Source organism: Nelumbo lutea, chromosome 1 (genome assembly GCF_056320005.1).
Source record: "Nelumbo lutea isolate HS-2025 chromosome 1, American lotus-T2T, whole genome shotgun sequence".
Taxonomy (NCBI): Eukaryota; Viridiplantae; Streptophyta; class Magnoliopsida; order Proteales; family Nelumbonaceae; genus Nelumbo; species Nelumbo lutea.
Genome location: NC_142684.1, coordinates 77,145,167 through 77,173,152, shown reverse-complemented (window position 1 = coordinate 77,173,152; position 27,986 = coordinate 77,145,167). Strand labels below are relative to the sequence as shown.

The 27,986-nt window shown below is 38.1% G+C and overlaps 1 protein-coding gene across 8 annotated transcripts in view; it reads left to right on the top strand.

Annotated features, from left to right (window-relative positions):
- LOC148875504 (uncharacterized) overlaps window positions 1-24,996 on the top strand; it is a 63,368-nt gene extending 38,372 nt beyond the window's left edge. The window contains exons 8-12 of one of the 8 annotated variants that reach the window (XR_016105065.1): window positions 6,685-6,796; window positions 24,006-24,130; window positions 24,251-24,460; window positions 24,559-24,613; window positions 24,732-24,996. Coding sequence is in view for 3 of the 8 variants with exons in the window: in XM_088964822.1 (XP_088820948.1) it covers window positions 6,685-6,796; window positions 24,006-24,130; window positions 24,559-24,613; window positions 24,732-24,806 (367 nt within the window). In the remaining 5 variants the exon portion in view is untranslated. The other 7 variants (XM_088964822.1, XR_016105067.1, XR_016105068.1 and 4 more) reach the window with 7 other exon arrangements.
- The last annotated feature ends 2,990 nt before the right edge of the window (window positions 24,997-27,986 follow it).

Sequence of the window (27,986 nt, the reverse complement as noted above, 5' to 3'; positions counted from 1 at the left end):
ATATAAAAGACTCATATTCAAGTGGTTGTAATGCATTAAAAGAAATAAAGCTCCCACTTCTATTTATAATATTTTATACTATTGCAATAAATAAATTTGGAGGGTTTTCATCCTCTATATTGTGCTAATAGGTAATGGAAAACATAATAAAATAAGATTCTTTTTGGGAGGACACTTGGATTGGGGACTATCCTCTTAAGGATAAATTCTCGGCCCTCTATTCCCTTTCTTTGAACAAATTTAAAGTCATCTTTGCCTTTTGTGTGTTTGTAGAATCTGGGATCTAGGGTTAAGAAGAGGTTTGAGGGATTTAGAAATAGGGTCGGCAAATGAACTTTTTTGCTCTTCTAAACTCTGTTTTTGGACCAATCTTGTCTTGATAGGAGAAGTTGCTGAGAATAGTCCTCAAGGTGTTTTTCTTGTTCCTCATTCTTCAATGCATTGATGCAATCTTCTAACTTGGATTCTTCTTTTCCTGTAAAAGAAGTGTGGTGTGTTCCTGTACCTCCAAAGGTGAGGGCCTTATTTTGGGAAGCTGTTCTCCAAAAAATAAACACTTTGGATGTGCTTCAAAGAAAACTACCAAACTGGTTCTTATCCCCACATGTTTGTAGCCTTTGCTTGAAGAGTGGTGAGATGGTAATTAATAAAAAAAGAGTTGTGAGATGGTAAATCATCTACTAATCTCCTGTCCTTTTATTACTTCTATTTGGGATTGGTTCTTCTCTCTCTTTGGGTACAGGTGGACTCCTCCTACAAGCGTGGCGGGTCTTTTTGAATCTAGCTTCTTCCGACAATCAAAGAAAAGAGGAAAGGTGATGTGGAGAACAACCAAGGCAACCATTATTTGGGCAGTGTGGGAAGAGAGAAACAATAGAATTTTCCAAGGGCAAGAAAAAACAGCACATGAACTCTGTTGAATAACTTAGTTTATTTTTCAGTTTAGTGCCACAAGGGCACACTTGTATTTACACCTTTTTATTTCTGTATGGTCGCCCTAGTATAAATATTAAAAGGCTGGTGCCGCCATCTGACTTTTTCCCTTCTCAAATATTTTTTTCTCTTTTCTGTCTTCTGTCTTCTCTCTTCTCCTTCTTCTCTTCTCACTATTCTGGAACCGCACTACCTCTTCACCAAGAAAACATGGTATCAGAGCGGCAGATCCAATCTTAGGAGCAGGGTGGCAGATCCAATCTTCATTTTTTGTCTATTGGTGATCGAATCAAAGAGAAAAGATCTCTGGTGGACGTGTGAGGGAGCTTACAGCAATTTTTTTTTCTTGGTTGTGAGCCCAGAAATCATCAAGGGGAGGGAAGCCGAATGCTGTGAGTTTGTTTCTTCTTCTTTCTTCCTCAGTTTTGTGGATCGAACTGATCTTTTTGTACCCAGGTGAGCGGGTTATGTGGGTCTAATGACCTGCGGCTGGTGTGAGAGTGTCTTCTCTCAATGTGTGTGGATCGAGTGATCCTCCTTATGCCTTGAAAGGTGGTTTTTTCAGGTCTGCAAATCTGTAACTGCTGTGACAGCAGTTTGTTTCCTTCTTCTGTTCATATTGAACCTAAGTTGAAATGTGAAAGTTGATGATTTATTGCTGGAGGGACTGGTCAGACCTGTTTTTTGATATGTTTTGCACATCTGAACTTGTTTAGTAGGGCCAAAATCTGAGAACAGTAATGGCGTGTGATCAGTTTTGATTACTCTGTGGAGAACAAGTTTCTTGTGTCCAGAATTCTGGCTGAGCTAAGACTTCAACCTGTTTGATTATACTGTGAGTCTGAACTGAAGTGAAAACTTGTTCTCTAGCTGGATTGCGACTAAACCGAATTCATATTCTATGTCTTCTGAGGAATTTGGTATGTCTGGTGTAACCTTTAGTCAGAGTGGGATGAGCGGAGGTTTTGACATGAGTTCCCCCATGGCTGTGATTCCCTTTGATGGCCTCAATTACCTAGAATGGTCAAGGGGAATCAAGCTCTACATAATTGCAAGGGGAAAAGTGGGGTATATCGATGGTAGAATCAGAGAACCTTAGTCTGGTGGCATGGAACATGATAGGTAGGACCAGGAAAACAACATTGTGATGTCATGGCTGTTATTGTCTATGCTGCCACAAGTGAGAAAGACCTTTATGTGGGCAGAAGCAACTTATGAGATTTGGAAGCAGGCAAAGTCTACATATTCAGAACAACGACATTATGCTAAAACATATCAGTTGTAGGCTGCCTCCTCAACTTGTAAACAGGGGGTGGGGAGTCTCTCCGTCTACTATTCAGACTTGACTTTTATTTGGAAGGAATTAGATCACTATCAGAATATAGACTGGAAATGTGATGCAGATGCCAAAGCATACAAGTCTTTGGTTTCCCAGCAACGAGTGTTTGCCTTTCTCTTAGGGCTGAATTTCACATATGAATCTATTAGGGTTCAAATATTGGGGAGTAAAGATCTCCCATCAATACAAGAAGTTTATGCTCTAGTAGAGTCAGAAGAGAGCAGACTAAATGTGATGAATAATCCTGAGGGATTAGCAACTAAATGGAGTGTTGCTACGGGTGGTGGAAATTCCTTCAAGAAGTGTGACTTTTAGAAGAAAGTTGATGACAAAGATAAACTATGGTGTACACATTGTCGGAAGTCTAGACATACTTGGGAGACATGTTGGGAGCTTCATGGGAAGCCAAAGTGGGCTCAGGAATTGAGTAAAAAGTTGGATCGAAATAAGAAGCCAGGACAACAAGGCCAGAGGAAGTTTAATGCCGCAAACTTAGCCTCTCAAGAGCCTCAATCATCTACCACTACTATGAGTCCTTCCGTGACTAATCCGAGGGAAGATATTATTAATTCTTTCCGTGACCATTTGGAGTTGTATGGGAGGGCAATCCGCCAGATGGATTCTGCTTCTCCCCCCTGGCTTCCTTTGCATCTACATCAGGTAACAATAATTTTGCCACAGCTTAGCATAGCTGCTAAAGCCTTCTTGCAACCTCCAAGAATCAACCGAAATAAGGATCTTTTTGAACTTTCAGCCCTAAACAATTCTCATGTGGTCGGATGAATTAAATCCACATGAGAAACCCTAGATCTAAGGCTCTAATACCAACTTGAAAGAAGAACAAAATTGTTTATTGTATTACAGGTTTGAAGAGAAGAAAAGAGAAAGAGAGAGAAAGAGAGAGAGAGAGAAAAAGAGTGAAGAGAGGAGAAAAGAAAGAAGGGGTTCAGTGGTGAATGATCTGCTGCCCCATACACTCCTTTATTTGTAGCTTTCAAGATCCTTACAAGAATAGGAAATAAACAAAAAATAGAAACAATAAGGCCAGCCAACCCAACTTAACAGAAGTTAGAAACTTCTAATAACAAAAATTAGAAGCTAAAGAATTTAGAAACTACTAATAAAATAAATTAGAAACAACTAGGTGTGGGTATGAAACCACACACACTAGAGCTTGAATTGGGTATGGAACCCCACACTCGTGGCTAACCAACTATTTCTTCAAAGGGAATGTTCATCTGGAATTTGAAGACATTGAGAGAGAGATGTCTCTGGGTTGGAGTTTTTGAGACAACCATGATATTGTAATAGCTGGCTGGTTTTAAGTTGCGATTATTTTTATTTTTAATTTTTCGATTTTTTGTTGTTGTAAATTGGGATATTTGACGATAGGGTGTTATTTTGACACTCCATTGTTCTTTTTGTTTCTCTAGTAAATGTTTCTTTTCATTGTATTTTCCAAACAAGAAAAAAAAATAAAAATCTTTGATGTTTGACCAAGCTGTGCAAGTCACCTTGGCCTCATTAAACATCATTTGATGAAGTAATAGCTGATTTTGACTGCAAGTTGAACCTAGATCCTCCTTGTCTCTATTGTTATTGGCAAATCCAACAAATCTAGTAAAGCATATCCTTGACAATCTATTGACTCTTTGGGGATACCTATCCTCCTATGGTGTCTTTTCCTATGCTTCTTTTTCTAAGGCCTTGATTCAACCTTTTGACTCTTTGGGGATAACTTTCCTAGTGAAGGAAGTCTAGGGTAATGCCATCCCTCCAAGAGTAGGAGGTTTTTGTTGGGAAGTCTTCCTGGAAAGAATTAATACTTGTGGTTTACTCCGAAGGGAAAGAACTAATTGATGCTTATCTTCACACTGGTGTGTTATGTGTAAGGCTAGTGGAGAAGCTTGCTTTCACTTATTGATCTCTTTCCCTTTTGTAGCTTTTATTTGGGAGTGTTTTTTCTTGTTGCTTGGGTGTAGGTGGTCTCCCCCAGCTAATGTGCAAAGCTTATTTACTTCTACTTTCTTCGGATGGCCAAAGAAAAGGGGATGGGTGTTATGGAGATGTGTAAGGGTGGCTGTGAGCTGGACTATATGGGAAGAAAGAAGACAAGGAAAGAAGAGAAGTTGTCATTGAAACCATCATGGAGAGAGTGGTTCATTGGGTAAAATCTATGAAGATATTTGCTGATTTCTTAACAGGTGATATCATGAAAGGAAGTGGCTAGTTCTGATTGCCACAAATATATTATAAGCCCTGCTTGGTTTCCTCCAACGGTTGACTACATCAAACTGAACTTTGATGGGAGTAGTGCAGGAAACCCGGGCCCATCTGGTATTGGAGGGGTGTTTAGGGATAGTAAAGGCAAATTCATTGGTCTATATTCAGGCCCATTTGGAGTAGGTGATTCCCTAAGGGCTGAGGTTATGGCTGTCATGGAGGGATTTCAAAAGGCTAAGGATTTGAATGTGAGGAAGCTGGTTGTAGAAGTTGATTCAAAGCTAGTATTGGAGTGGTTACAAAAGGAATAAAAAGGTTTCTGGGCTTTCATTAATGAGAAAAGGAGATTCAAGTGGATGCAAGATATGTATGTGCAGTTCAGTTGGGTTAAAAGGGCAGCAAATGGTCTTGCTGATGTTATAGCTAACAAGGGGTTGGGAAGAAAATTTACCTCTCCCTATCTTGTAATTTTTAAATATTTCTAATGAAATTCTGTCATTGATAAAGAAAAGACATTCCATTGCACAATTAATTGTGATTACTACTAACATTTTCTTTCATTTCTTGGTTGGAATGATGACACCTTTATTGTTGTTATCATCACTATTTTTTTAATCATCAGCAGCAATCATCATTTCATTAGACAATAATAGAATCCCACACTTCAAAAATGTTGAAATGAAGGAACTATTACAACAACCAAGCTCATAAAAAAAAAAATACAACAGCCAGGGGTGACGCATCACAAAAAATAGAAAACTATCACCTTGTTACAACACTCCTGAATCAGGTGCAATTTGTAACAGATTTTGCCTTGTTATCCTTGCTTTTCCCAAGGCTCCGTTTGGGAAGAGTTCAAATACAAATATGCTCAGTACAAATTCAAACAGAACCTATGTGTATTTATCTGTGCATGTTTGTCTTTTGCACTCTTCCCAAACTGAGCCTAAAGCATTGACAATATTATTAGATCATCTAAGTTTGAATGTGAATTAGCAATATTATATACTGGGCATTGTCCTTCTATCAGCAATGATCCCCAGATACAGATACAGACACGGGCATGGATATAAGAAATAAGGATATAACTTGTAAAATCCCAGACACAGATGCAAGTACAGGTATCCCATGTAATACACTTATTATCAGCTCTTATATCTAGTTTTATCAAGAAAAACATCATTTCTCATCTCAATACTTATTTCTTTCCAGATTTATTTGAGTTCTAACAAGCATATACTTTTTATGGTATAATTTGTTAATAATGCCACTTTACTTGTTCTAAAAGTGTTAATGATGTAGAGTAGATCTAGAAGTGCCCATGCTGTATCTTGCGTCATAGTCGTTAAATATTGTGCCTGGCATGGGTATGCTAGTAGGCATGTACAGGCATTTGGGTATCATAGCACCAATACAATTTTCCAGTTTCTAAGGATCCTATTATTTGTTTCCTTTGCCACTTCTGTAATATGGTTTTCTGGAAGGGAGGAAGCTCCCCTAATCTTAAAATTTATTTATGCTAATGGATGATTTGCTCTGCGCATGTATCTACTAAACCTTTTACTTTTGTAGATATAGTTGAAACCTTCTGAGACGGTCATGAAAGGGATTCCTTGCTTGAATGCCCATCATATTGAGAAAGAAGTGATGTCCAACATATTACTGACTGCACTTCCACACGTGCAAAAGACAGACAAATGCATGTATATGTCATGTGTGTATGCATATTGCACTGAGAGTAGCTGAAGTAATATCGGTTATATACATCTTTCATGAAAAACCAAAGGTTTGATGTGTAAAGTGAACCATAAGTAAAAAATCAAAGAAATATTCTTGATGTAAGCGTAGCTTTCCCACTCCCTATTATTATCATATATGAAGTTGTTCCTTCTGTGAAAACCCATATAACCACCAGAGATTATTGGAGTGGTCAAGGTGAATACTGTGAAATAGTGTTGAGAATGCTTATGCTGGCAATGAATTTTTTCTCTAGTGCCCCTTGTTTTGAAGAATTAGCCATTCCAAGTAATGATAATGATAAGATCCTTTATAATTTGTTTGCAATGATATCTTTCTGTTACATATCCTATAGAGAAACATTTTTTGGCATTCCTTTGAGTTTTAACTTTGGTTATAAGGTGGGATAGATTTTTATTATATGTATTTTTAAAATTAATGTCTATGTGCAGGTACATGTCATCCACATTGCTTCGAGTTGCCAGTAAACATACTTCTGTTGTTGTAGTTGTTGGAAAGGGGCACCTACAAGGAATTAAGAAGCACTGGAAACAACCTGTGAAAGTCAGTGAACATTTTTTATTGGAAAAATCTACCTGAACATAAAAATACATTTTGAATAGGCCACACGGAGTTGGTGAGTCGACAACTTAATTTGAATAGGATTCAAGGAGGACGTTTGAAAAGCATATTAGCATACTTGGTCTACTGGTCCCACGTAGGAGATTTACTGCACCAGAAGTGGACTGTGCAGAATTGCAGATGACTCAGATGAAATAAACATATGTTCTATGGTTATTTCTGAACTCTGAAATATGTTTGTGCTGTCCAAAAAACTGCAGTTGATCAGATGATTATCTGGTGAGATTGGAAATCTCCCACATGGGGCCAGCTATTGTATCCAACCATCTAGCATGGAACTTGATGAACCAATGTGTATGGTAGACCCTGGTGGCCTGGTTAGATGTAACTTCTGAGGTACCCTAAGTGATGTAGGGTGAGCAGCAGAAAGTCCTATTGGGGTGAACATGGTGGGAAGAGGAGTGAGAACTGATCCCAAAACAAAATCGAACTACTTTGGAACTAAGGCAACCCAGTAGGCAATAAGTAACTCAGGGATACTCAAGTAAGGACTCTAACTTGTAAAATAATTCAAAATGCCCATATTTTATGAATAACAATAATTCTAAATACCCATTACTTATCCTGTTAGAAATAACTGTAGAGGCTAAAGAATTACTAAATATAATAGTTTGTGATTTTACTATAAATTGTAATTGTGGGAATTACTATAACACTAAGTCCATAAGTTAGCATAAATAGTAATTTTGCTTTTTATCTAATAATAGTAAATTTCTAAATACTTACAGCCGTATTCTTAAGACACCACCAAACTAATGCAACAAAATTCAAATAATCCAAAAATTATGAAATTACCTATTGTTCAAGGATATGAAGAAATAAGAATCTTCATTTCTTTTTTCCAAGGATTCCTTTCCTACTTTCATGCTTGCATCGCTAAGTCTTCTCTTTTGTTGCTTCTTATCCATCTTAGTGTCACACAATTATACTTTGAATTTTCCTATCAATTCTTTCTGATCATTGGCCTATCTCTCTATCTAAGGAGGACTTGAGGGCAAGGTTCATAGTATCAGAAACGCCAAGTGTATTGGAAAGGCAATTTTAAGAGACGTATCGGGATACGCCTTGGATACGCATGTGTATCAGAGAAAAACTAAGAAACACATAGATATTCTTGGAAACACTATAAATACATTAATAAATCATAAAAATACATCAACAACATTAAATATAAGACCTCAATGAGGTGTATATACATTAAATTAATATATTTTAATGGTTTTATGAAGAAATATATTGTAGTTAATTATAATTTCATTAAAAATCCTATGCCTAACTATAGTTTATAAATTATAATTCTTAAGTTTTAATGTTTTATGGGATTGGAAACAACCAACTCTCCTATCCAACCATAAAACATGCATTGGCACAACTTCTATGTGAAAATATAATTAATAATCATTTATTATTTAAATAATTATTATTTATTATTCATTTCCAAAAGTTATAAAAAAATAAGCATTATATAATATATTCAATAAATAGTTATTAAAGAAGAAATTTTAATTGCTTTGTGGATATGATAGATCATCCATAGAATTACAATATATTCAAGCATTGTGATCAAATGATAAAATATAATTAATTAATTAATTATTCTTTAATTCTAAAAATAAAAAAAAAATATTAAAGAAGAAATTTCAATTGGTTTGTGGATACGATAGATCATCCATAGAATTATAATATATTCAATTGTCGTGATCAAATGATAAATATAAATAATTATTATTTATTTTTTAATTCTAAAAATGTGAAATATCAAAAATATTAAAGAAGAAATTTCAATTGCTCTATGGATATGATAGATAAATCCATAGATCTAAAACATATTTAGTCTTTATAGGCAGAGAAAAAGTTACATTTTCAAATTTTTTGTTAATTTATATTTTCCCCAAATATCTTCATGAAATTTTTGCAAATCTACTGATAACACAAAAAAATTGTGATTTTGAATGTAATAAACGTAGATCAACATAACTTTAAACATTCAAGAAAAAAAAAAGAAATAACAAGATATTATAAAAATCGAAAAAATTTACCTATTTTTGTCATTTTTTCAAAATTTGAAAAATATTTAGAAAAAAAATAACAATTCACACTTGTTTCTTGCAAACTTCTTTAAACCTAGCACTCTAGGAATGAAGTTTGGAGTTAGAGTCATTTAGGGGTGAAAGAAGACTTATTTCGGGGAAAAGAAACTTGCTTTCCCCCTTTTCTTTAATTTTTTGGCCGTATCTTTTTCTTCAATACGCTACCGATACGCCCCGATACACCCCCGATACGCCCTCGATATGCCCCCGATATGGGTCCAATACACATGAAAAAAGATGAAACATCCGATTTCCATGTGTATCCCGTATCTATTTTTCAAAGATACAATACTATACTCCTCGTATTGGGCGTATTGTATCGAAACTTTAACCTTGCTTGAGGGGAAGGGGTCCAGCTCCATTTCGATTTGAGAATATGTGGCTTTGTCACCTTGATTTTAAGGAGAAAATTAAGGAATGGTGGGAAGAAAACAAAATGAAGTGCCTACTGTTCCATCAACATGTAATGTAGCCCTATGGAGCAAAATAAAAAATCTCCCTGGTAGGTTCAATGGCTCTTGAGATGCAACTTGTTTCTTTTATGCATTTCAAAATACGCCCAATCGAGAGGAAGCGTTAACAGGAGAATTGGATGGTGCGAAAGCAAGTCGGAGACTAGTAAGCCTGGATTTCTTTCCTAGTTGATTAGGTTTATGTTGCACGCATGGTTTGTAAAAGAAGATCAAGGAGGGTAACGTTTCCTTAATAAGGGATGGTCTTTTTCGTCCAGATCAGGTAGGCACAATATTGTAAGAACATTCAATGAGCACTTAAAAAACTTTTTGACACCTGTCCCTTAAAATACCCACAGCCTACAAACTTGGTCTAGAGAAGGCCTATGATTTGGTGGACTGGTCCTTTTTATTTGGAAGTAATGGTAAATTTTGGATTTGGGGAGAAATGGTGCAAATGGGTTCAAGGTTATTTAAGAACTTGCTACTATACAATTTTGGTGAATGGGACTGTTGCTGATCACTTTCCAGCAATATGAGGGATTAGACAGGGTAATTCTCTCTCACCCTTTTTGTTTACCTTGGTAGCTGATGTCATGGGGAGATTAACCCAAAGAGGAGATTGAAGAGAGTTGGAAGGGATAGAATGCCTATCACCCAATTGCAGTTTGCCGATGACACAATATTATTTTGTGAAGGAGATGCTCATAGATGGGCGAGAAATCTGGAATTAGTGATTCAACTCTTTGAGCGAATGTCAAATTTGAAAATCAATTTTAACAAGAGTTGTGTAGTGAGAGTGAATATGAATGAAAGGGATATGTCACAATGTGCAGCTATCTTGGATTGTGAAGTATCCAATTGGCCTATGAATTACTTGGGCCTTCCCTTGGCAGACAATCAGAGAACTGATAATTTGGAACCCAGTGATGGATAGGGTTACGAAGAGATTAGCTTCAATGAAGAGGAACTAGGTATCTTTAGGAGGGAGGATAACCTTAATCAACTTGACTTTAGCCAATTTGTCAGTTTACTTTTTATTGGTGTTCAAAATTCCAGTTGGGGTTTCCAAAAGCCTGTAGAAAATAATAGGGACTTTTTGTGGGAACTAGGGGAAAAGAAAGGATCACATGGTTAGCTGGGAAATTGTAATTAAAAGCATGAAGTTTGGACGCTTAGGAATTGGAAATCTTCAAAAAAGAAATATGCCTTTGTTGGGAAAGTGTGGAGACTACTGATAGAGGACAGGTTATGGGTTAAGGTAATCTTGAGCATTCTTGGGTTGACGATTGAGGGTTGGGATGCGGGAGCATTGGCTCGAGCTACTAGTGCTTCTCCTTGGAAGTCTATACATGCCACCCTACCTTTATTCCTTCCTTTTATTAGGTATAACCTTTGTTCTGGAAATTCAGTAAAATTTTTGGAACATCTGTGGGTGGGGGACTTGCCCTTGAAAGATCGATTTCCCTTTCTCTCTACTTTGTTTGACTACAAAAATGAGCCAACTTCCACTTTCCTCTCTTCTCCTATTGAGGGTCTTGAGCTTGCCTGGGATTTGGGTTTCAGAAGGGGATTTAGAGATTCAGATCTAAACAGCCTTTTGACTTTACTTCAAATTTTAAAAGGAGTTTGCTTGGACCCTTCAAAGTTGGGTATTTGGGTCCCTTCTCCATTTGGCAGTTTTACTTGTGCTTCATTCTTCAAAGCTTTAACTTTACCTTTTGATAGTATTGGGCAAACCTTTCTAGTTAAGGAAGTTTGGGGTAAATTGGTTCCACCTAGGATTGGGGCTTTTTGTTGGGAAGCTTCATTGGAAGGATCAACACTGGTGATCTCCTTCAAAGAAAAAGCCTTTTTGGTGCTTATCTCCTAACTGGTGTATTCTCTGTAAAGTTGATGGTGAGTCTTGCTTTCACTTATTCTTCTCCTGTCCATTTGTTTCTTCTATTTGGGAATGGTTTCTTTCTTTGTTTGGTTGTAGACGGACTCCTCCACCAGATGCGCTAGGCCTCTTTGATTCTTTTGCTGATAGCTGGACAAAGAAGAGGGTTTTGTTGAGATGCACCAGGGCTGCAGTTTGTTGGATAATACGAAAGGAAAGAAATCAGAGGACATTTGCTGATAAGGAAAGGAATAGAGGGACAATATGTGAAGACATTTCTACAACAGCTCTGCTAAATAATTGGAAATGGCTTGTTCATCTCCTAACAAGAATGTTCCTTGTCCTTGTGGTCTATTCCAGATCCTGGTTTTAGAAAGCTAAATTTTGATGGCAGCAGTGAAGGAATGCCCGGCACTTCAGGCATTGGAGGGGTCTTTAGGAATGAAGAGGGCGAGATTATTGCTATGTTTTCATGCCCAATTGGGGAAGGAGATTCTCTCTGAGCTGAAATCATGGCTGTCTTGGAAGGAGTCAAAAAGGCATGGGAACTCAACATAAGAAGTTTGATTATTGAGGAAGACTCTAAATTGGTAATAGACTGGATGAAAAAGGAGGGTAGCATGTGGAGTTACTTAATCTTTAAATGGTTGATTCGGTGATGTAGGAGCTGAAGAGTCCAAATTGGAATTTTGTGAAATTTTATGTATTGCTGTATTTTTGGACATCGGGGATAATTTTGCCATTCTACTAGGATTATTGAGTCTAACAGTTTGACTCCTAGGTTTATTATGATTTTAGAATCTATAAATATGTATGAGCATTTTACACGAAGAGCAATGAAGTTTATGGAGTTTTCTTCAGCTTATGCTAACTATGGTTAATGATTCCCATGCCCTAGAGTGACTCTAGGCACCCTGTGAGTGATTCCAGGTATCTTCTCTCTTCTTTCTCTCCCTATTTTCTCTCTTATTCCTTTAAGAAATCATTACAGCCATCAACAGCCATAAAATTCTGATCAAAGAAGACAATTCAACATTCTTTAAGGACTAGAATTGAGCTGGTCCTATATCACCTGGGATATGATAGTGAGTTTACAATGGATCAATATGTGTTTATCTCCTCCTGGCCAAACAAGGGGTGGGAAGAATTCATTTGTTCTGGGCTTATATGTAATTTTTTAGCTTTTTTTATTTTTTGGGGCGGGGGGGGGGGGGGAGTTAAGAGTGTTTATCTCCCCTTGCCTTTGTACCTATCTCTCCTTTTTCTTTAATGAAATGTTTTTGTTATTGATAAAAAAAAGTGTCACACAGTTATAATTAGAGCAACCTTTTTTTTCTTCTGATATTGATAAGGTTGATTTGTTATTTTTCTTGAAAGGGCCACTACAATATTGGTCTACCTACCCAAGGTCTTGGGAGGAGTGGATGGGATAGAACTATGGTTCAAAGTATCGATACGCCCCTATGTATCGACAGAGGCATATCGGTACTAAAAACCATCCGCTTCTATGTTTTTTTTGTTTTTTTTTTTTCAAAAATTGGTTTTTGGGTACATTTTTATTTATATATGTTAGAGTCGACTAAAGAGGGGTATTTTTGTCTTTTCCATCTAAGTAATGTGTTAGTTATATGCCTCCTACATATGCAGGGGCATTTCTGTCTTTGTATACTTATTTGTCAAATTCAAATAGATGGTCGATTGGGTGAGACTCTTGGTCTTCTCAGTTCGACACTCTTCTTCTTCTTCTTCTCTCTTTTCTTTCTCTCTTCTCTGTTCGACTGGATAGTTTTCACATGGTATCAGAGCACCACTGATAAAAATCAACTACAACTTTCCATTGATCTGCTCTCTTCCCTTCCTTCTCTTTTTATTTTCATTTTTTTTCTAGTGTGAGAAATCTGGGGTAGAAGACTGTGGCGAAACTCAGCAATCTCTAGGGTTTTGGTGGCTAAACCTCCGGTGACAGGGGATGAGTGCAACAGTTTGAGTGAACAAAAAAAACAATTTTTTTTTTCTTTGTGTGGACTGCTGTCACTATGCATGACAGCTGTGGTGGTCGAGTAGGTTCAACTGTGGTGGTCTGAACCCTCTAATGAGCAGTTTCAAGAGGGATTCTCTATGGTTATAAATCTGCCTATTTGCAGTACAGTGGTGTTCAAAGTGGTCGAATGTACGTTAGGGCAAGTTCGTGGTGATTATAAGCGTGTTGGTTTGATAGTTGAAGAACAGTAGTGCAGTGGTTGGAACTGATTTATTTTTGTGTGTGACTGGCAGAACTGACTTCGTAGACTTAAATGGCATCGATGGGTGATGCAAGTGGTGACCAGAAATCAAGTGTGATGATCTCCTCTTATTTTTTTAAGTGTTCAGGTGACATCCATCAAACTCAACGGTGAAAACTATGTTCTGTGGGCCAAGTTGGTGGAAGAAGTGTTTCTGTAGGCTAAGAAGAAAGCGGAACATGTACGAGAGGAGAAACCTAGTGCTGAATCCTCGGGTTTTAGTGATTGGAAGCAAGAGGATGCTCAAATCATGACATGGTTGTGGAACAATATGGAGCCTAAAATCAGTGTTAACTTCATGTTTTTAGATATAGCAAATGATATATGGGAACATGCCAAGAAACTCTATTCTAGACAAGACAACATTACAAGGTTTTATCAGCTTTATCAGGAATACTTCAATTTGCAGTAGGGAAATCAGACTCTTGAAGAATATTATGCCAGTATGAAAAAGCTTCGGAATGAACTTAATGTCTACCATCCCTTAACTCCGGGCATCAAAATTCAATAGCAACAAAGGGAACAACTAGATGTTACACGGTTCTTGGTGGACTGAAGGCAGAGTATGAACCTGTTAGAGCAAAGATATTGGGAGGGTCAGCTCTCCCTACTCTAGAAGAAGTGTTTGTCCGTTTCCATAGGATATCTCTTAGCCCCACAAAGAGTAACATACCTTCTGACAGATCAGCACTTATTGGCAGTCGAGGTGGTTCTTATGGGCACAAAGGAGGTAGTCGTATGGTTAAGGGAGGCCGTGGTAACCCTATGGGTGGTTGTAGCAGTGGAGGAGGTCGTGATTCAAGGGGAGGCCGTGGCAGAGGAAGGGGGAGAACTACTAGGAAATGCACACATTGTGGGAGAGAAGGACACACAGTTAAATTCTGTTATGACTTTCATGGCCTACCATCCACATGGGCTAATCATGCAGCTGTTGATGGTAGTGAAGTCAGTGATACTCAACCAGTTGATCCAACATCTTCTACTGTCACAACTACTTCTGGGAAGGAGATGATTAGTATATTCCAAGAGAGGAGTATGAGAGATTTCTTCAGGCCACTTCACATCAGAATACTGCCATCCTTGATCATTCAGGTACAGCTTGCCTAGCATCCAAACCTTCACCTTGGATAATTGACTCTGAAGCCTTTGATCACATGATCGGGACTTCGGGTGTGTTTTCCTCCCTTTCTCCAACCTCTACATTTAATAAATTTACCCTTGCCAATAGATCTACTTCCCTCATTTACAGAATTGGTAATGTTAACACAACATCTCTTTCTTTGTCTTTTGTTTTATACGTTCCCAAGTTTCCTTTTAATCTTATATCTGTTAGTAAACTAACCAAATCCCTCAATTGTTCTATCACATTTTACCCTGCCTTGTGTTTTTCAAGATCTAACGACGGGGAAGAAGATTGGTGGAGGGCATAAAGCTGGCGGATTGTATTATCTTGACGGTGGTGGCTCTACAGTTGCACTTCAAACCTCTTTGACTCCTCTTCAATGGCATTGTAGACTCGGCCATCCATCTCTTAAAGCTCTCAATTTTCTTGTTCTGTCATTGAGTCATCTGTCATCTTTGTAGTGTGAGTCGTGCCAATATGGGAAACGTCATCGGGTTTTCTTCAGTCGTAGAGTTGATAGTAGTATGTTGAGTCTTTTTGATTTAGTTCATTCAGATGTTTGGGGTCCAATCAGAATTGAGTCTTATAATGGTTACAAATATTTTGTTGTCTTTGTTAATAACTGTTCAAGAATGACATGACTTTATTTAATGAAAGAAGTGAATTATTTTCCATTTTCCAAAAGTTTCATGTTGAAGTGCGTACACAATTTGGTGTTTCACTTAAAATTCTTCGTTCTAACAATGGTAGAGAGTATTTTCTTTCTTCATTTTAGCAATACTTAGAACAACATGGTATTATTCATTAGACATCTTGTGCCTACACCCCTCAGCAAAATGGGGTGGCTGAGAGGAGGAACCGACATCTACTTGAAACAGCTCGGTCTCTTCTTCATCATGTGAATGTTCCTAAACGTTTTTGGAGTGATGTAGTTTCTTACTACTTGTTTTCTCATTAATCACATGCCCTCGTTCATTCTTGATGGTCGTTCTCTGTTCTCTATCCTATTTCCCACTTTGTCTCCATATCCCCCGACTCCCAGGATCTTCGAGTGAATGTGCTTTGTTCAGAATCTTGGTCCTGGTCTAGACAAGTTGGATGCTCGTTCCATTAAATGTATCTTCCTTGGCTACTCTATGATTCAGAAAGGGTATAAATGCTACAATCCTATTACTCAGAAATCCTTTGTTTGTCCTGATGTTACATTTTTTGAATCAGTGTCATACTTCTCTGGTCCTGATATCCCTCCTCCTCCTACAGAGGTTCCTCTTCCTCTTCCGGTTGATAATTCCCTTCCTGTGGTTCCCATTATGCTTGAGTCTCTACCTTCCCCAATGCAGGAGCGTATTGAAAGACCACCAATCCGTCAAGTGTATACTCATCGACAGAGACTAGCACCTCCACCACCTTTTACCCCGATGGCTGATCCAGCTCCTTCCACAATCAAATTGCCTTCTATTCTTGACCTTCCTATTGCATTGCGAAAAGGTAAGCGTAGTTGCATGCTACACCCCATATCCAATTATGTTTCTATATCTCACATTTCTGCTTCCCATCGCAAGTTTATTACCCTGTTGTCCTTTGTATCCACACCTTAGGATGTCCAAGAGGCTCTTACCTTGCCAGGGTGGAGAAACGCTATGGAAGAGGAACTCTTTGCTCTTCATCACAATCATACATGGGAACTCACCACTCTTCCCCCCAAGTAAGCATGCTGTTGATTATAAATGGGTGTATACTTTTAAGTATTTACTATATGGGAGAGTGAAACACCTGAAAGTCCGTTTAGTTGCAAAAGGGTACTCTCAGCTTTACGGTGTAGACTATGTAAAAACATTTTCTCCAGTTGCAAAGATTGGCACAGTACGTGTGTTGATTTCCTAGCTACAATGCATGATTGACCTCTATTTCAGCTTGATATTAAAAATGCCTTTCTCCATGGTGCTCTTCTAGAGGAAGTGTATGTGGAGCAACCACCAGGGTTTGTTGCTCAGGGGGGAGGATGGTAAGGTGTGTAAGCTCAAGAAGGCGATCTATGGGCTTAAATAGTCTCTCCGTGCTTGGTTTGGAAAATTTAGTGAAGTGGTGAAGGAGTTCGGAATGAGACAATGTCAAGTTGACCATTTAGTATTCAGCTATGACTCTATGGCTGGGAAGATCTTGCAAGTAGTTTATGTGGATGACATAGTCATAACTGGCAGTGATAGAGTTGGGATTGATAAACTGAAGACATTCCTACAAGATCACTTTCAGGCAAAAGATCTTGGGAAGTTGAAGTATTTCCTAGGTATACAAGTTGCTAGATCAAAGCAAGGCATAAACCTCTGTTAGCAGAAATATGTTCTTGGCCTGTTGGAAGAAACATGATTTCTAGGTGCTAAACCAGCTAAAGCTCCCATGGAACTGAATGTGAAGTTGGGAAGTGACACGGGTGAATTGTTTGATAATCCTGGAAGGTATAGAAGGCTAATGGGAAAACTGAATTATCTAACTATCACTTGGTCTAATTTCTCATTTGCTGTCAGTATGGTAAGCCAGTTTATGCAAAGTCCTTGGGTACCTCACTGGGATGCAGTTCTTAGGATTGTGTGGTATTTGAAGGGGGCTCCAGGTCGTGGGTTACTGTACAAGCCAGGAGGTGATCTTGAAATAGTTGGATACACCGGCGCAGACTGGGCTGACTCTGTATCAGACAGAAGATCCACTACAGGTTATTGCACCTTTCTTGGAGGAAATCTAGTGACATGGAAGAGCAAACAAACTGTGATAGCAAGGAGTAGTGCAAAAGCAGAATACAGGGCCATGGCACACAATACATGTGAACTAGTGAGGTTAAAGAAGCTATTGCAGGAAATCGGGTTCTCAATAAGCAAACCCATGAAGCTATACTGTGACAACCAGGCTGCAATTCACATCTCATCCAACCCAGATTTTCACGAGAGAACTAAACACACAAAGGTAGATTACCATTTTGTAAGGGAAAAGGTCATCAATGGCGTGATAAGCATAGAGCATGTGAGAACAGGTGATCAGTGAGCTGATCTGTTCACAAAGGGGTTGAGTTCGGGAAGAGTGAGCTATATATGTAACAAGCTGGGATTATATGATATATACTTGTTGTAATCTGTATGTAGAGGCTTGTAGCCTACTAAAAGTTTTTTTTTTTGTCTTTTCCTCAGTGTATTAGTTATGAGTTGTCGCCCTAAGTATAAATATTAACTTAGGCGCCGCCAGCTATAGTTCTTGAAATGGATCTCTCTTTTCTCTCTTCTCTCCTCTCTTCTCTGTTCTTTGTTCTCCCTTCTGTCTTCTTGATCTGCCAAACTACATGGTATCAGAGCTCTGATCTGGGCACAACTTTTCCAGATTTGGTTCTCTTTCCTTTTCTAGAAAAACTATTCTGTTTGAAGACTCCATTGTGTGCTTCTTTTGGGCGCTACTTTCAGATTTTTTTTTCTTTCTTCTTCTCTCTTGGTTGTTGTACCAAGAAGAAGGGTGTGGTGGCAGCCGAATGCATTAAAAAAATGATATCTGGATCTGTGGTGGCAACTGAATGCAGTAGAATGTTTTTTTTTGAGTTTTGCGGTGGCAGCCGAATGCATTGAAACTTGTCTTTTTTGAGGTTTCTTTCTCTGTGTTGTGGGTCGTGGAAGCCAGGTACATACTGTTACATTCATAAGTAAAATTTGGGACCAAGCCAAGGCAACCTATTCTGAACAGAGGCATTTTTCCAATGTTTGTCAACTTCAAGCAGAATCGTCTACGTGTAGACAAGGTGACTGTAGCCTATCTACATACTACTCAATCCTTACATTTGTCTGGAAGGAACTAGACTATTATCAGACCATTGACTAGAGGAAGGATTAAGATGCACAAGACTATAAAAAACTTGTCTCCCAATAGCAGGTTTTTGCTTTCTTACATGGGCTGAACCTGGTTTATGAACCTATCCGGGTGCAGATTTTGGGAAGTAGGGAACTTCCTTCAGTTAAGGAAGTAACCAGTTGCTCTAGCTGCAATCTCAAGAGTGTTTCTGAGGGGAAGCAACCAGTTTCCCTAGTTGCAAGAGGGTGCAACACAGGAATGAAAAAGGGGGAACCAAGGATAGGTGAAGATAAGGACAAACTGTGGTGTACTCACTGCCAGAAGCCTAGACACACTCGAGAAACCTGTTGGGAATTAGTGGGTAAGCCCAAGTGGGCAACCAAAAATCAAGACACTTCAAAGAAGCCTCATCAGAAGAAATTTAGTTCTGCAAACTTGGCCACTCAAGACTATCAACAAAGTAATAAGACTACTGTGTTTTCTCAAGAGCATCCTAGTGGTTCTGATCCTAAGGAAGACATCATCAACTCTTTCAAAGGTCATTTGGAATTTTGTGGTAGGACACTCGGGCAGTTGGACGGGTTGGTTCCTACCCCTTCTACCTCATTTGCTTCTACATCAGGTAAAGGTGCTTCTGCATTTCATGTGTGTACCTCTGCTCCTGAGTCACCTTGGGTCATTGATTCAGGGGCATCAAACCATATGACCAGCAAGTCAAATATCTTTCAGATCTACACTCTTCTTTCTGGAAGAGATAAAGTGAGGCTTGTTGATGAGTCTCTATCCGCCATTGTTGGTTAGGGATCTGTATCTCTTCTTGATGGCCTTGTCTTATCCCATACCCTTCATGTTCCCAAACTTCCTATCAATTTGTTATCTATAAGTAGTATTACTCGGTCTTTAAATTGTTGTGTAACCTTTTTTCCTCATTGATGTGTTTTCTAGGATTTAACCTTGAGGAGGGCGATCGGTAAAGGACATATGGTTGATGGTCTCTACATCCTAGAGAATAAAGTTGGCCCCGTGGCATCGGCTTCTGTGAGTCTTATGAGTCAGCCTGTGAGTCAGTCTACAAATAGTCAATTGTGGTTATGGCATAATCGCCTTGGTCATTTGTCCTTTGAGCCTTTGAAAGTTATGTTTCCTAAATTGTTCAAGTCAGTGTCTCGTACTAGTTTGCATTGTGGAATGTGTCAGTTGAGTAAGCATTGTAGAACAACTTTTCCATTGAATAATAAAAGATATACTTTGCCTTTCCATATTGTCTTTTTTGATGTTTGGGGCCTTGTTAACATACCTACTGAGGGTGGGTACAAGTACTTTATTAGTTTTATTGATGACTTTTCAAGATACATGTGGCTATATCGTATGCACTCGAGAGAAGATGTACCCAAGATTGTGCAAGATTTCCATCGCATGGTTTTCACTCAATTTCATGTTGAAGTCCAAATTTTCCAATCGGATAACGCAAAAGAGTATTTCCATCATGACTTAGCTGAGTTTTTCTCTTCACATGGATCTCTCCACAGAAGCTCATGTGCCAGAACACCACAACAGAATGGAGTTGTTGAAAGGAAGAACCGCCATCTCCTCAAAGTTGCCCGTAGAATGATGCTTCACATGCATGTTCCAAAACGGTTTTGGGTTGAGGCTGTGATGGCTGCAACTTATGTTATTAATCGTATGCCATCATGCCTTCTTTAATACAAGGTCCCACATCAACTTCTCTTCCCTCAATCCCCTTTATTTTCCATTCCTCTATGTGTGTTTGGGTGTAAATGCTTTATTCATGATCTATTTCCTAACCAGGGTAAATTGGACCCCAAATCTGTTCCGTGTGTTTTCTTGGGTTATCCCTCTTCCAGAAGGGCTACAAATGCTTCAATCCAGACACCTCTAAATATTTTTTATCTACGGATGTGTCCTTTATTGAGTCAGAACCCTTCTTTCAAGCCCCTCCTCATGGGGAGAATAGTGTGAAGGAGGAGAGGCAAGCTCCAACTCCTCAAATCCCTCTTCCTCCTATTCTCGAGTACCCTTGTTCCCTTTGATATGACTGAACCTATTGCTATTGATGATCCTACTAATGATCTTGATGTCCCGATTGTTCATAGAAAAGGGGTTCGATCATGTACTACTAAGCATCCTATTACTCAGTTTTTATCCTATGAAAACATTGCTCCCGCATTTTGTACCTTTTTGACTGCCACTGATTCCGTCTCTATTCCCAAAAGTGTTTGCAGAAGCCTTATCTATACCTGAATGGACAGAGGCAATGAAGGAAGAAATTAGTGCTCTTCACAAAAACAATACCTGGGAGTTCGTGAATCTTCCCGAAGGCAAGGAGCCAGTGGGATGCAAGTGGGTATTCACAATAAAGCATAGAGCAAATGGGTCGATTGAAAGGTATAAAGCCAGGCTAGTTGCAAAAGGGTATACTCAGGTGTATGGGGTTGACTATGCAGAGACTTTTGCCCCAGTTGCCGAAATGAACACTATTCGGATTATACTATCCTTAGCTGTTAACTTTGATTGGGATCTCCACCAACTAGACATAAAAAAATGCTTTCTTAAATGGGGATTTGGCAGAAGAAGTTTACATGATTCAGCTTCCTGGGTTTGTAGCACAAGGGTGTGAAGGGAAAATTTGCAAACTCAAAAAATCTTTATATGGTTTGAAACAATCCCCAAGGGCCTTGTTTAGCAGATTTTACTTGGCTCTACAACAAATTGGGTTCAAGCAGTGCCAATCTGACCATACTCTATTTGTCAAGAGAAACCAGAAGAATGTTGTGGTATTAATTGTCTATGTTGATGGCATTGTGATTACGGGGAATTGGGACTCTGAGATTAAAATGGTCAAAGAATCCCTTGCATGTAGTTTGAGGTGAAAGATCTGGGACAACTACATTATTTCCTAGGTATTGAGGTTACCCACTCAAAACCTGTAGACTATCCTCTTGAAGAAAACCATCGGCTTGGTGATTGTATTGGAGAACCAGTGACAGATATCAGGAAATTTCAGAGGTTGGTAGGAAGACTCCTCTACCTATCAATGACTCGACTGGATATAGCTTATGTTGTTGGTGTCTTCAGTCAGTTTATGCATGCACCAACATCCTCCCATCTAGAGGCAGCTAAGAGGGTACTCAGATATCTAAAGAAGTATCCAGGAACTGGGTTACTTTTCAAGAAACATGATCATATGAAAGTGGAAGTTTAGATAGATGCAGATTGAGCTGGAGCAGTTGATGATAGGAAAACAACTAGTGGATATTGTACCTTTGTTGGTGGGAACTTGGTTACTTGGAGAAGCAAAAAGCAAAGTGTAGTGGTCAGATCTAGTGCTGAGGCCGAGTATAGGGCCATGGCACATGGAGTTGCTGAAGTACTATGGGTGAAGAATTTGGTTGGAGAGCTAGGCCTCTCGGTTGATGGCTCAATGTCCCCCTATTGTGGCAAGGCAGCCATTAGTATTGCAGCCAATCTAGTTCTTCATGACAGGACCAAGCACATTGAAGTCGATAAGCCATTTCATAAGGGAGAAACTTGAAAATGGGGAAGTTCGTACTCCTTACATCAGTTCCAAGGAACAACTAACTGATGTCCTTACCAAGGGTCTTCACTATTTGCGACATAATGAATTGTGTGACAAGTTGGGCATGATTGACATATATGCTCCAACTTGAGGGGGAGTGTTGTAATGTGTATGTAGAGGCCTGCAGCCTACTAAAAGGTTTTTTTTTTTGTCTTTTCCTCAGTGTATTAGTTATAAGTGGTTGCCCTAAGTATAAATATTAACCTAGGCGCCGCCAGCTATAGTTCTTGGAATAGATCTCTCTTTTCTCTCTTCTCTCCTCTCTTCACAGTTCTCTGTTCTCCCTTCTCTCTTGTAGATCTGCCGAACTACAATACTCTCCAGCTTGAGGGGGAGTGTTAGAGTCGACTAAAGAGGGTATTTTAATCTTTTCCATCTAAGTAATGTGTTAGTTATTTGCCTCCTACATATGCAGGGACATTTTTGTTTTTGTATACTTATTTGTCAAATTCAAATAGATGGTCGACTGGGTGAGACTCTTGGTCTTCTCAGTTCGACACTTTTCTTCTTCTTCTCTCTGTTCTTCTCTCTTTTTTTATCTCATCTCAGTTCGACTGGATAGTTTTCACATTTTGTATTAAAAAAAGAGGGGTCCCGAAACACCTGGGACGTATTGTATTGAAATGATAAGACCTTCAGAATTTTCTTGCACAAAGTGGCTACTCTCAGACTTGAGTCCATGTTCTCATGCTTGTCCACCCGAGGTTTTACCATTGCATCAAGCAACATCTCTTTTCTTATATTTTGAAATGCAAATGAATAAATCATGAGTTGATGAGTTTTAAGTATTAACTTCTTTCATGTCTGTTTTAGATAAAACATTTCACCTTTCTTTTCTCATTATCCGGTAAAGACATCCTGCATCTAGAGTTCTGGACAGTGGGGAACATAAACTTGGAGTCATTAATCAAAAGGAAAAATGCCCTGGGAGCAATGTTTCAAAAGTGCAAGCCACAAGGTCAGAAAAAAAAAAAAATACAAAGCATGAGAAAAAGTTAAAATAGAAAATGAAAAACAGCTATACATTAAGAAACATGAAAATTTGAACTTTAAAAGAAGTTTAATGCTTTAAATAGCCTTTTAGCTCAAACTAAAATATATAAACTGATAAACATGACATATAAAACTTATTCTAAGTGAAAATGTGGAAGTGAAAGAAAACATATGTGGATGCTGATAAAAGAAAAAAAAACAAACATGTGGATGCTGATAAAAAAAGCAAACATATGTGGATTGTACCTAGGTGCTTCACGCATTCAACAATTCAAGTATGTGGAACTTTCAATCTATTTATTTATTTCTAGTTGCATTATTTATTAAGCATCTTGCATTTCTAATCATAAGAGATTGGTCCTTCATAAAAGCCATTTGACCTAAACTTCATGTTGGGGTTTGAGCCCTCCAACATAAATTTATGGTCCGTATATATAATGAGGTCAGTCATGTGATTTTAGTTGCAATTCATTACGCTTTAGGATTGGAAATAATATATTAATTGTGTTGTTGCTTCTTTAGTGGAAATATTGCTTTTAAGGACCTATTTACTAGAGTTAATGCTTTAAGTATTCAAAAAGTCTTTATTTTTGTTATTTTATAAGTTAATAGATCGTTATTAGTGTACAAGTAAAAATAAAAGGTAATTCAGTAGTTGATAGACCACTACAGAAGTGTAAAACATAATAGGAAAAAAAAAAGACAACTTAAAAAGGTGCATGCCTAGGTTCAGGCATAGTGCGTAATGCATACCTTGATCCGTGCCTTGCCTGGTGTACCTCTGTACTAGTGCATACCCCTGGACTAGGGGCATCTTTCTTTCCCTATGTTTAAAATGAATTTTTAGGTGTCAATGTCGAATGGTTATTTGTTCCATGTATTGCAGATAAAGGATCTGCTAGAAATCCCTGAACAAAAGCCTGCTGTCTCTGCAGTGAAGATCCTCACATCTCTTGGCACTGCAGTCACGGGGGTAGCTATAATTTACGGTGTATATATTGCGGGAAAGAGGTAACATTCCTAAATTTACACATAAGTCCTAACACACAACATACACACACTCGCTTAGGGGATTTTCCTTTACAAATAAAGATAGTAGTTGTTTGAAGATGCGTGGTTCTTGATCATCAGAATGTCATAATGACAAGGAGTGAAGCTGACTCAATTTCTGTAAGGTCCTTTTGTACTCTGGAACGGTGTGTCATCTGTGTTAATATACTTTTGGAATTGCCAGAAGGCTCTCCAATGATAATTATTCATAAAGAATTGGAGATGCTGCAAATTTCTTCAGAGATCTTATTGCCAGTGATTCCTGTTGGTTTCTTTCTAAACAACAATAATGTACGTTTTGCTTATAATCTTCTAGATCATCTGATATGTAGAGTGAAAATCATTGATGAAAGTGAAAAAAGTGCTTGAAACCTTGTTTTTTTGTTTAGGATGATAACCAGACTGGAACTTAAAAAGAGTAGCCAAATTCTGAAACGACAGAAAGTATGAATGGATAAAGATTCTTTGGTTTTGCCTACACTTATGACAACCCCATATTGGCGGGTATTCACCTACTTTCAGTTCTCAATATGATATAAGCTATCGCCTATGCTTTTTGCAGGGCATATGCAAATATCTGAGACTCATAACTTACGGGATGATTCTTATGGTGGTGGAAGATGTAAAACTCCAATGATCACACAAAACTGATTTCAGTGTGCTTATGTTCAAATAACCAACATTTCAAGTAATTGTTTGCTGTAATTTGTAAGGGCCCGACCTTATTAATAAATGGAATACCTCTATGCTTGTGGATGATGAGGAACTGAACCAATCCAACAAAATTCCAATTTCTTTGATTAAATTGAGAATGCCATTTTCTGGATTGTCGAGTTTCTCTTGTTTCGTAGATTAAGAAAATTAATCATTACTAATGAATTGAAAACAAACGGAAGGAAAATGCATCATTCTATCAAGCAAGGCAAATGAACGTCTTCAATTAGCACATATTAGCCAATTTTTATATGTAAAATTCCTTGGCCAGGGAAGCTCTAGAAATTACCTAACTAGTAAATGGATTCCCTTATTTTCACTATGCGGAGTGATGGCATGGCCAATCTGAGTCACAGAGGGAACCTCTATATTGATCGTCTATTTGGTACTATGACGACTTTCTGCATTTGCTTTGTATGCCACCTTAATATGTTCGGTTTGACAGAAAATAAGAGAGTTTTCCCACAACCTTCTGTTTCTCTTCCCTTCTCAAAATATCAAACACAGCTTTAGAATTTTGGACATGTAATATTGATCGTTGGAAGTCTAATATTTCAATATTAAACTTTTCACAAAAGCATGGATTATTTTGGCCATATGGCTACGTTTTTGCTAAAATTTGTCCACTAATAGAGGATAGTCATATGCACCTAACCTGTGCCTTGTGGGGAAATTTTGAGCCCCAAGCAAATTTGTCACATTGGATATTCCTTGGTTATTTGAACTTCCTTGTTTGACAACTTGATCCAGAAAACTGTTCCTTTGCTAGTTGGGTCACTTAGGCTGTGTTTGGGTTGATGGAAAATAAGAAACAGAAAGTTAAGGGCATAAAGGAATCTTATATGGGGACTTTTTGAGAGGGGGGGAAGTTGGTCAATGGGATTTTGATTCCCATTGATTAAGAAACCCATGTTCTTTTTTCAGATTTATGTGGGGACCATAGAAAGTTTATTTTTCTGGGCCCATCTCCTAGGTGGATAAATAACCTTCCCACCCAGGGGAAAAATGTCTTGAATGAGACAAAAATGTTCCTTTGATAATGGATTGTTATGACTAAAATGATCATTATTTTATTTACATGGAAAATAAGAGAATATGGATAAATGCACTTATCCAGGTAAGTCTTTCTTGAGAAACACTTATCTGGATAAATAACTTACCGAAAAAGAAATAAGGCCTATATGATAAACTTTTAAGAGCTTAAAAGGAGTGTTCAAGTCCCTCTCCTTATGCTCTACTTATGGAAAAAATATTTTCAACCCGAAAGGTCATATTGGTCATGAAAATAATCAATACAAGGTTGCGCACATGCCACTCAACCACAGTCTAATTGAGCGGCATGTGCATACAGGAAAGTAAATATGTACCAAAGTTTTTGGGTGGTCATTTGGATGTGAGGCCGAGACAAGTATCAATATTATATAGTAAAGATGGTTGGGTCAAGTCATGTGGGTTTTCTCAGACAACTTAATTTATTTTAGCCACGTAGAGAAATTTCGTGGCCAATCTAGATTGTCCATCGAATAAAGTACTCTTAAGTGGTCGTATGTACTCTTGCATCCTACTGGCAATAACTCAATATCAGTGGTATCAGCGTTGGATTATAGTTCTGTTCTATTAAATACTACACTCACCGGAAAACAAAAAAAAGAACAAGATTGTAGTTAGTTATCCATAATATAGAGTTTCTTTTTTAAAAATCTTAGGTTGAGGCCTTAGGGAGCCTAGCCCAATCCAAACCATATACCAAGAAAAGAAAGTCCAATCCAAACCCAATACTGTCTGTTGATATTTGCATATGCATCATATAAGCATGTCTGTATGCATCTATTAACATGCGTATATGCATCAATGATTTTAAGCTCAAGCATTAAGATAATATCTTTTAGAGTGACATTGGTATAGTACTCCCAAAGCACTAAAACTTTATTTTGGATATCATATACATATTAATGTATTAGTTAGTTGACCCCAATATAAGGTTTAAAGTATCAACACGTATCAATTCATATTGGTTGATATATATCATGCCGGTGGTTTTCTGATACGTCCCTATAAGGATTGTATCGGATCAATCACTGGTTCAGAGGGTAATTATGCCTTAAATCGGTTCTTCTGAACCAATTAAAAAAATAAATAAAACATTAGAAACACCACACGGGCTGATATGTCACCCGTGTCAATATTTAGAACCTTGCCCCAATCAGCTTAAGTGGAAATATTTTCTTTTTTAAGGCAACAAAAAAAGGGGCAAACCTGATTTTAACCCGACCCAGCCCACCCCGATGTCGGTTGATTTTGGGGGTTTAAGTTCAACAACTCAAAAAAATCAGGGGTAGGTCATAGGCCTATCTATCCCTTCAAATAGGTAAATACCCCAAAACACATGTATTTGATGTTGTAATGGATTTGATACTTATCGGATCATGATAAAATTTCGAACCTTGGTGTGAGCTACTGTGTCAGAGTGGGGAGGGCCCTGTTGGCAGCCCAGGTTATCAAATTTGGACAGCCATTTTTTACCAATCTAATCCAGTCCAATTTTGTTTAGTCCAATATCCATGCATGTATTTTTGTGGCCCTGTATGGTCTAACCTGGCCTGACTTGCCCCTTAAATAGCACCTGATTTAGGGGCGTTAATGGACCGATTTTGAATTAGATCCGTCTAAACAAAAATCAATTTGGACGGATTGGATGGACCAACAAACATATTGAATTGGATCAGTCCAGATCTGATAATCCAAATATTTATTGGATTAGATTGGACCTGATCCGTCCATAATAATTTTATATTAGATTGGGTTGGATTGAGCCAATCTATCTGATCCATTGATCAATTGATAGAACATAAGAATATAGGTGTCAATAGACCAAGTTTGGGTTAGGATTAAACCTAAACCTAACTGATGGTGCGCGATCTGACTACTCCTAACTGGAGGATGATCCAGACAGGTAGACGACAAGCTGGATTGGTTTGCAAAACAATCTATTAGAGAACCTAGAGTAGCTAACCCGACGAAGTTGCTCTGATGCTTAAGTCAGTAAATATGTTGTAAATGCGAACTGAATGCTTTAAGAGCTTGAGTGCTAGAGAATAGAGTA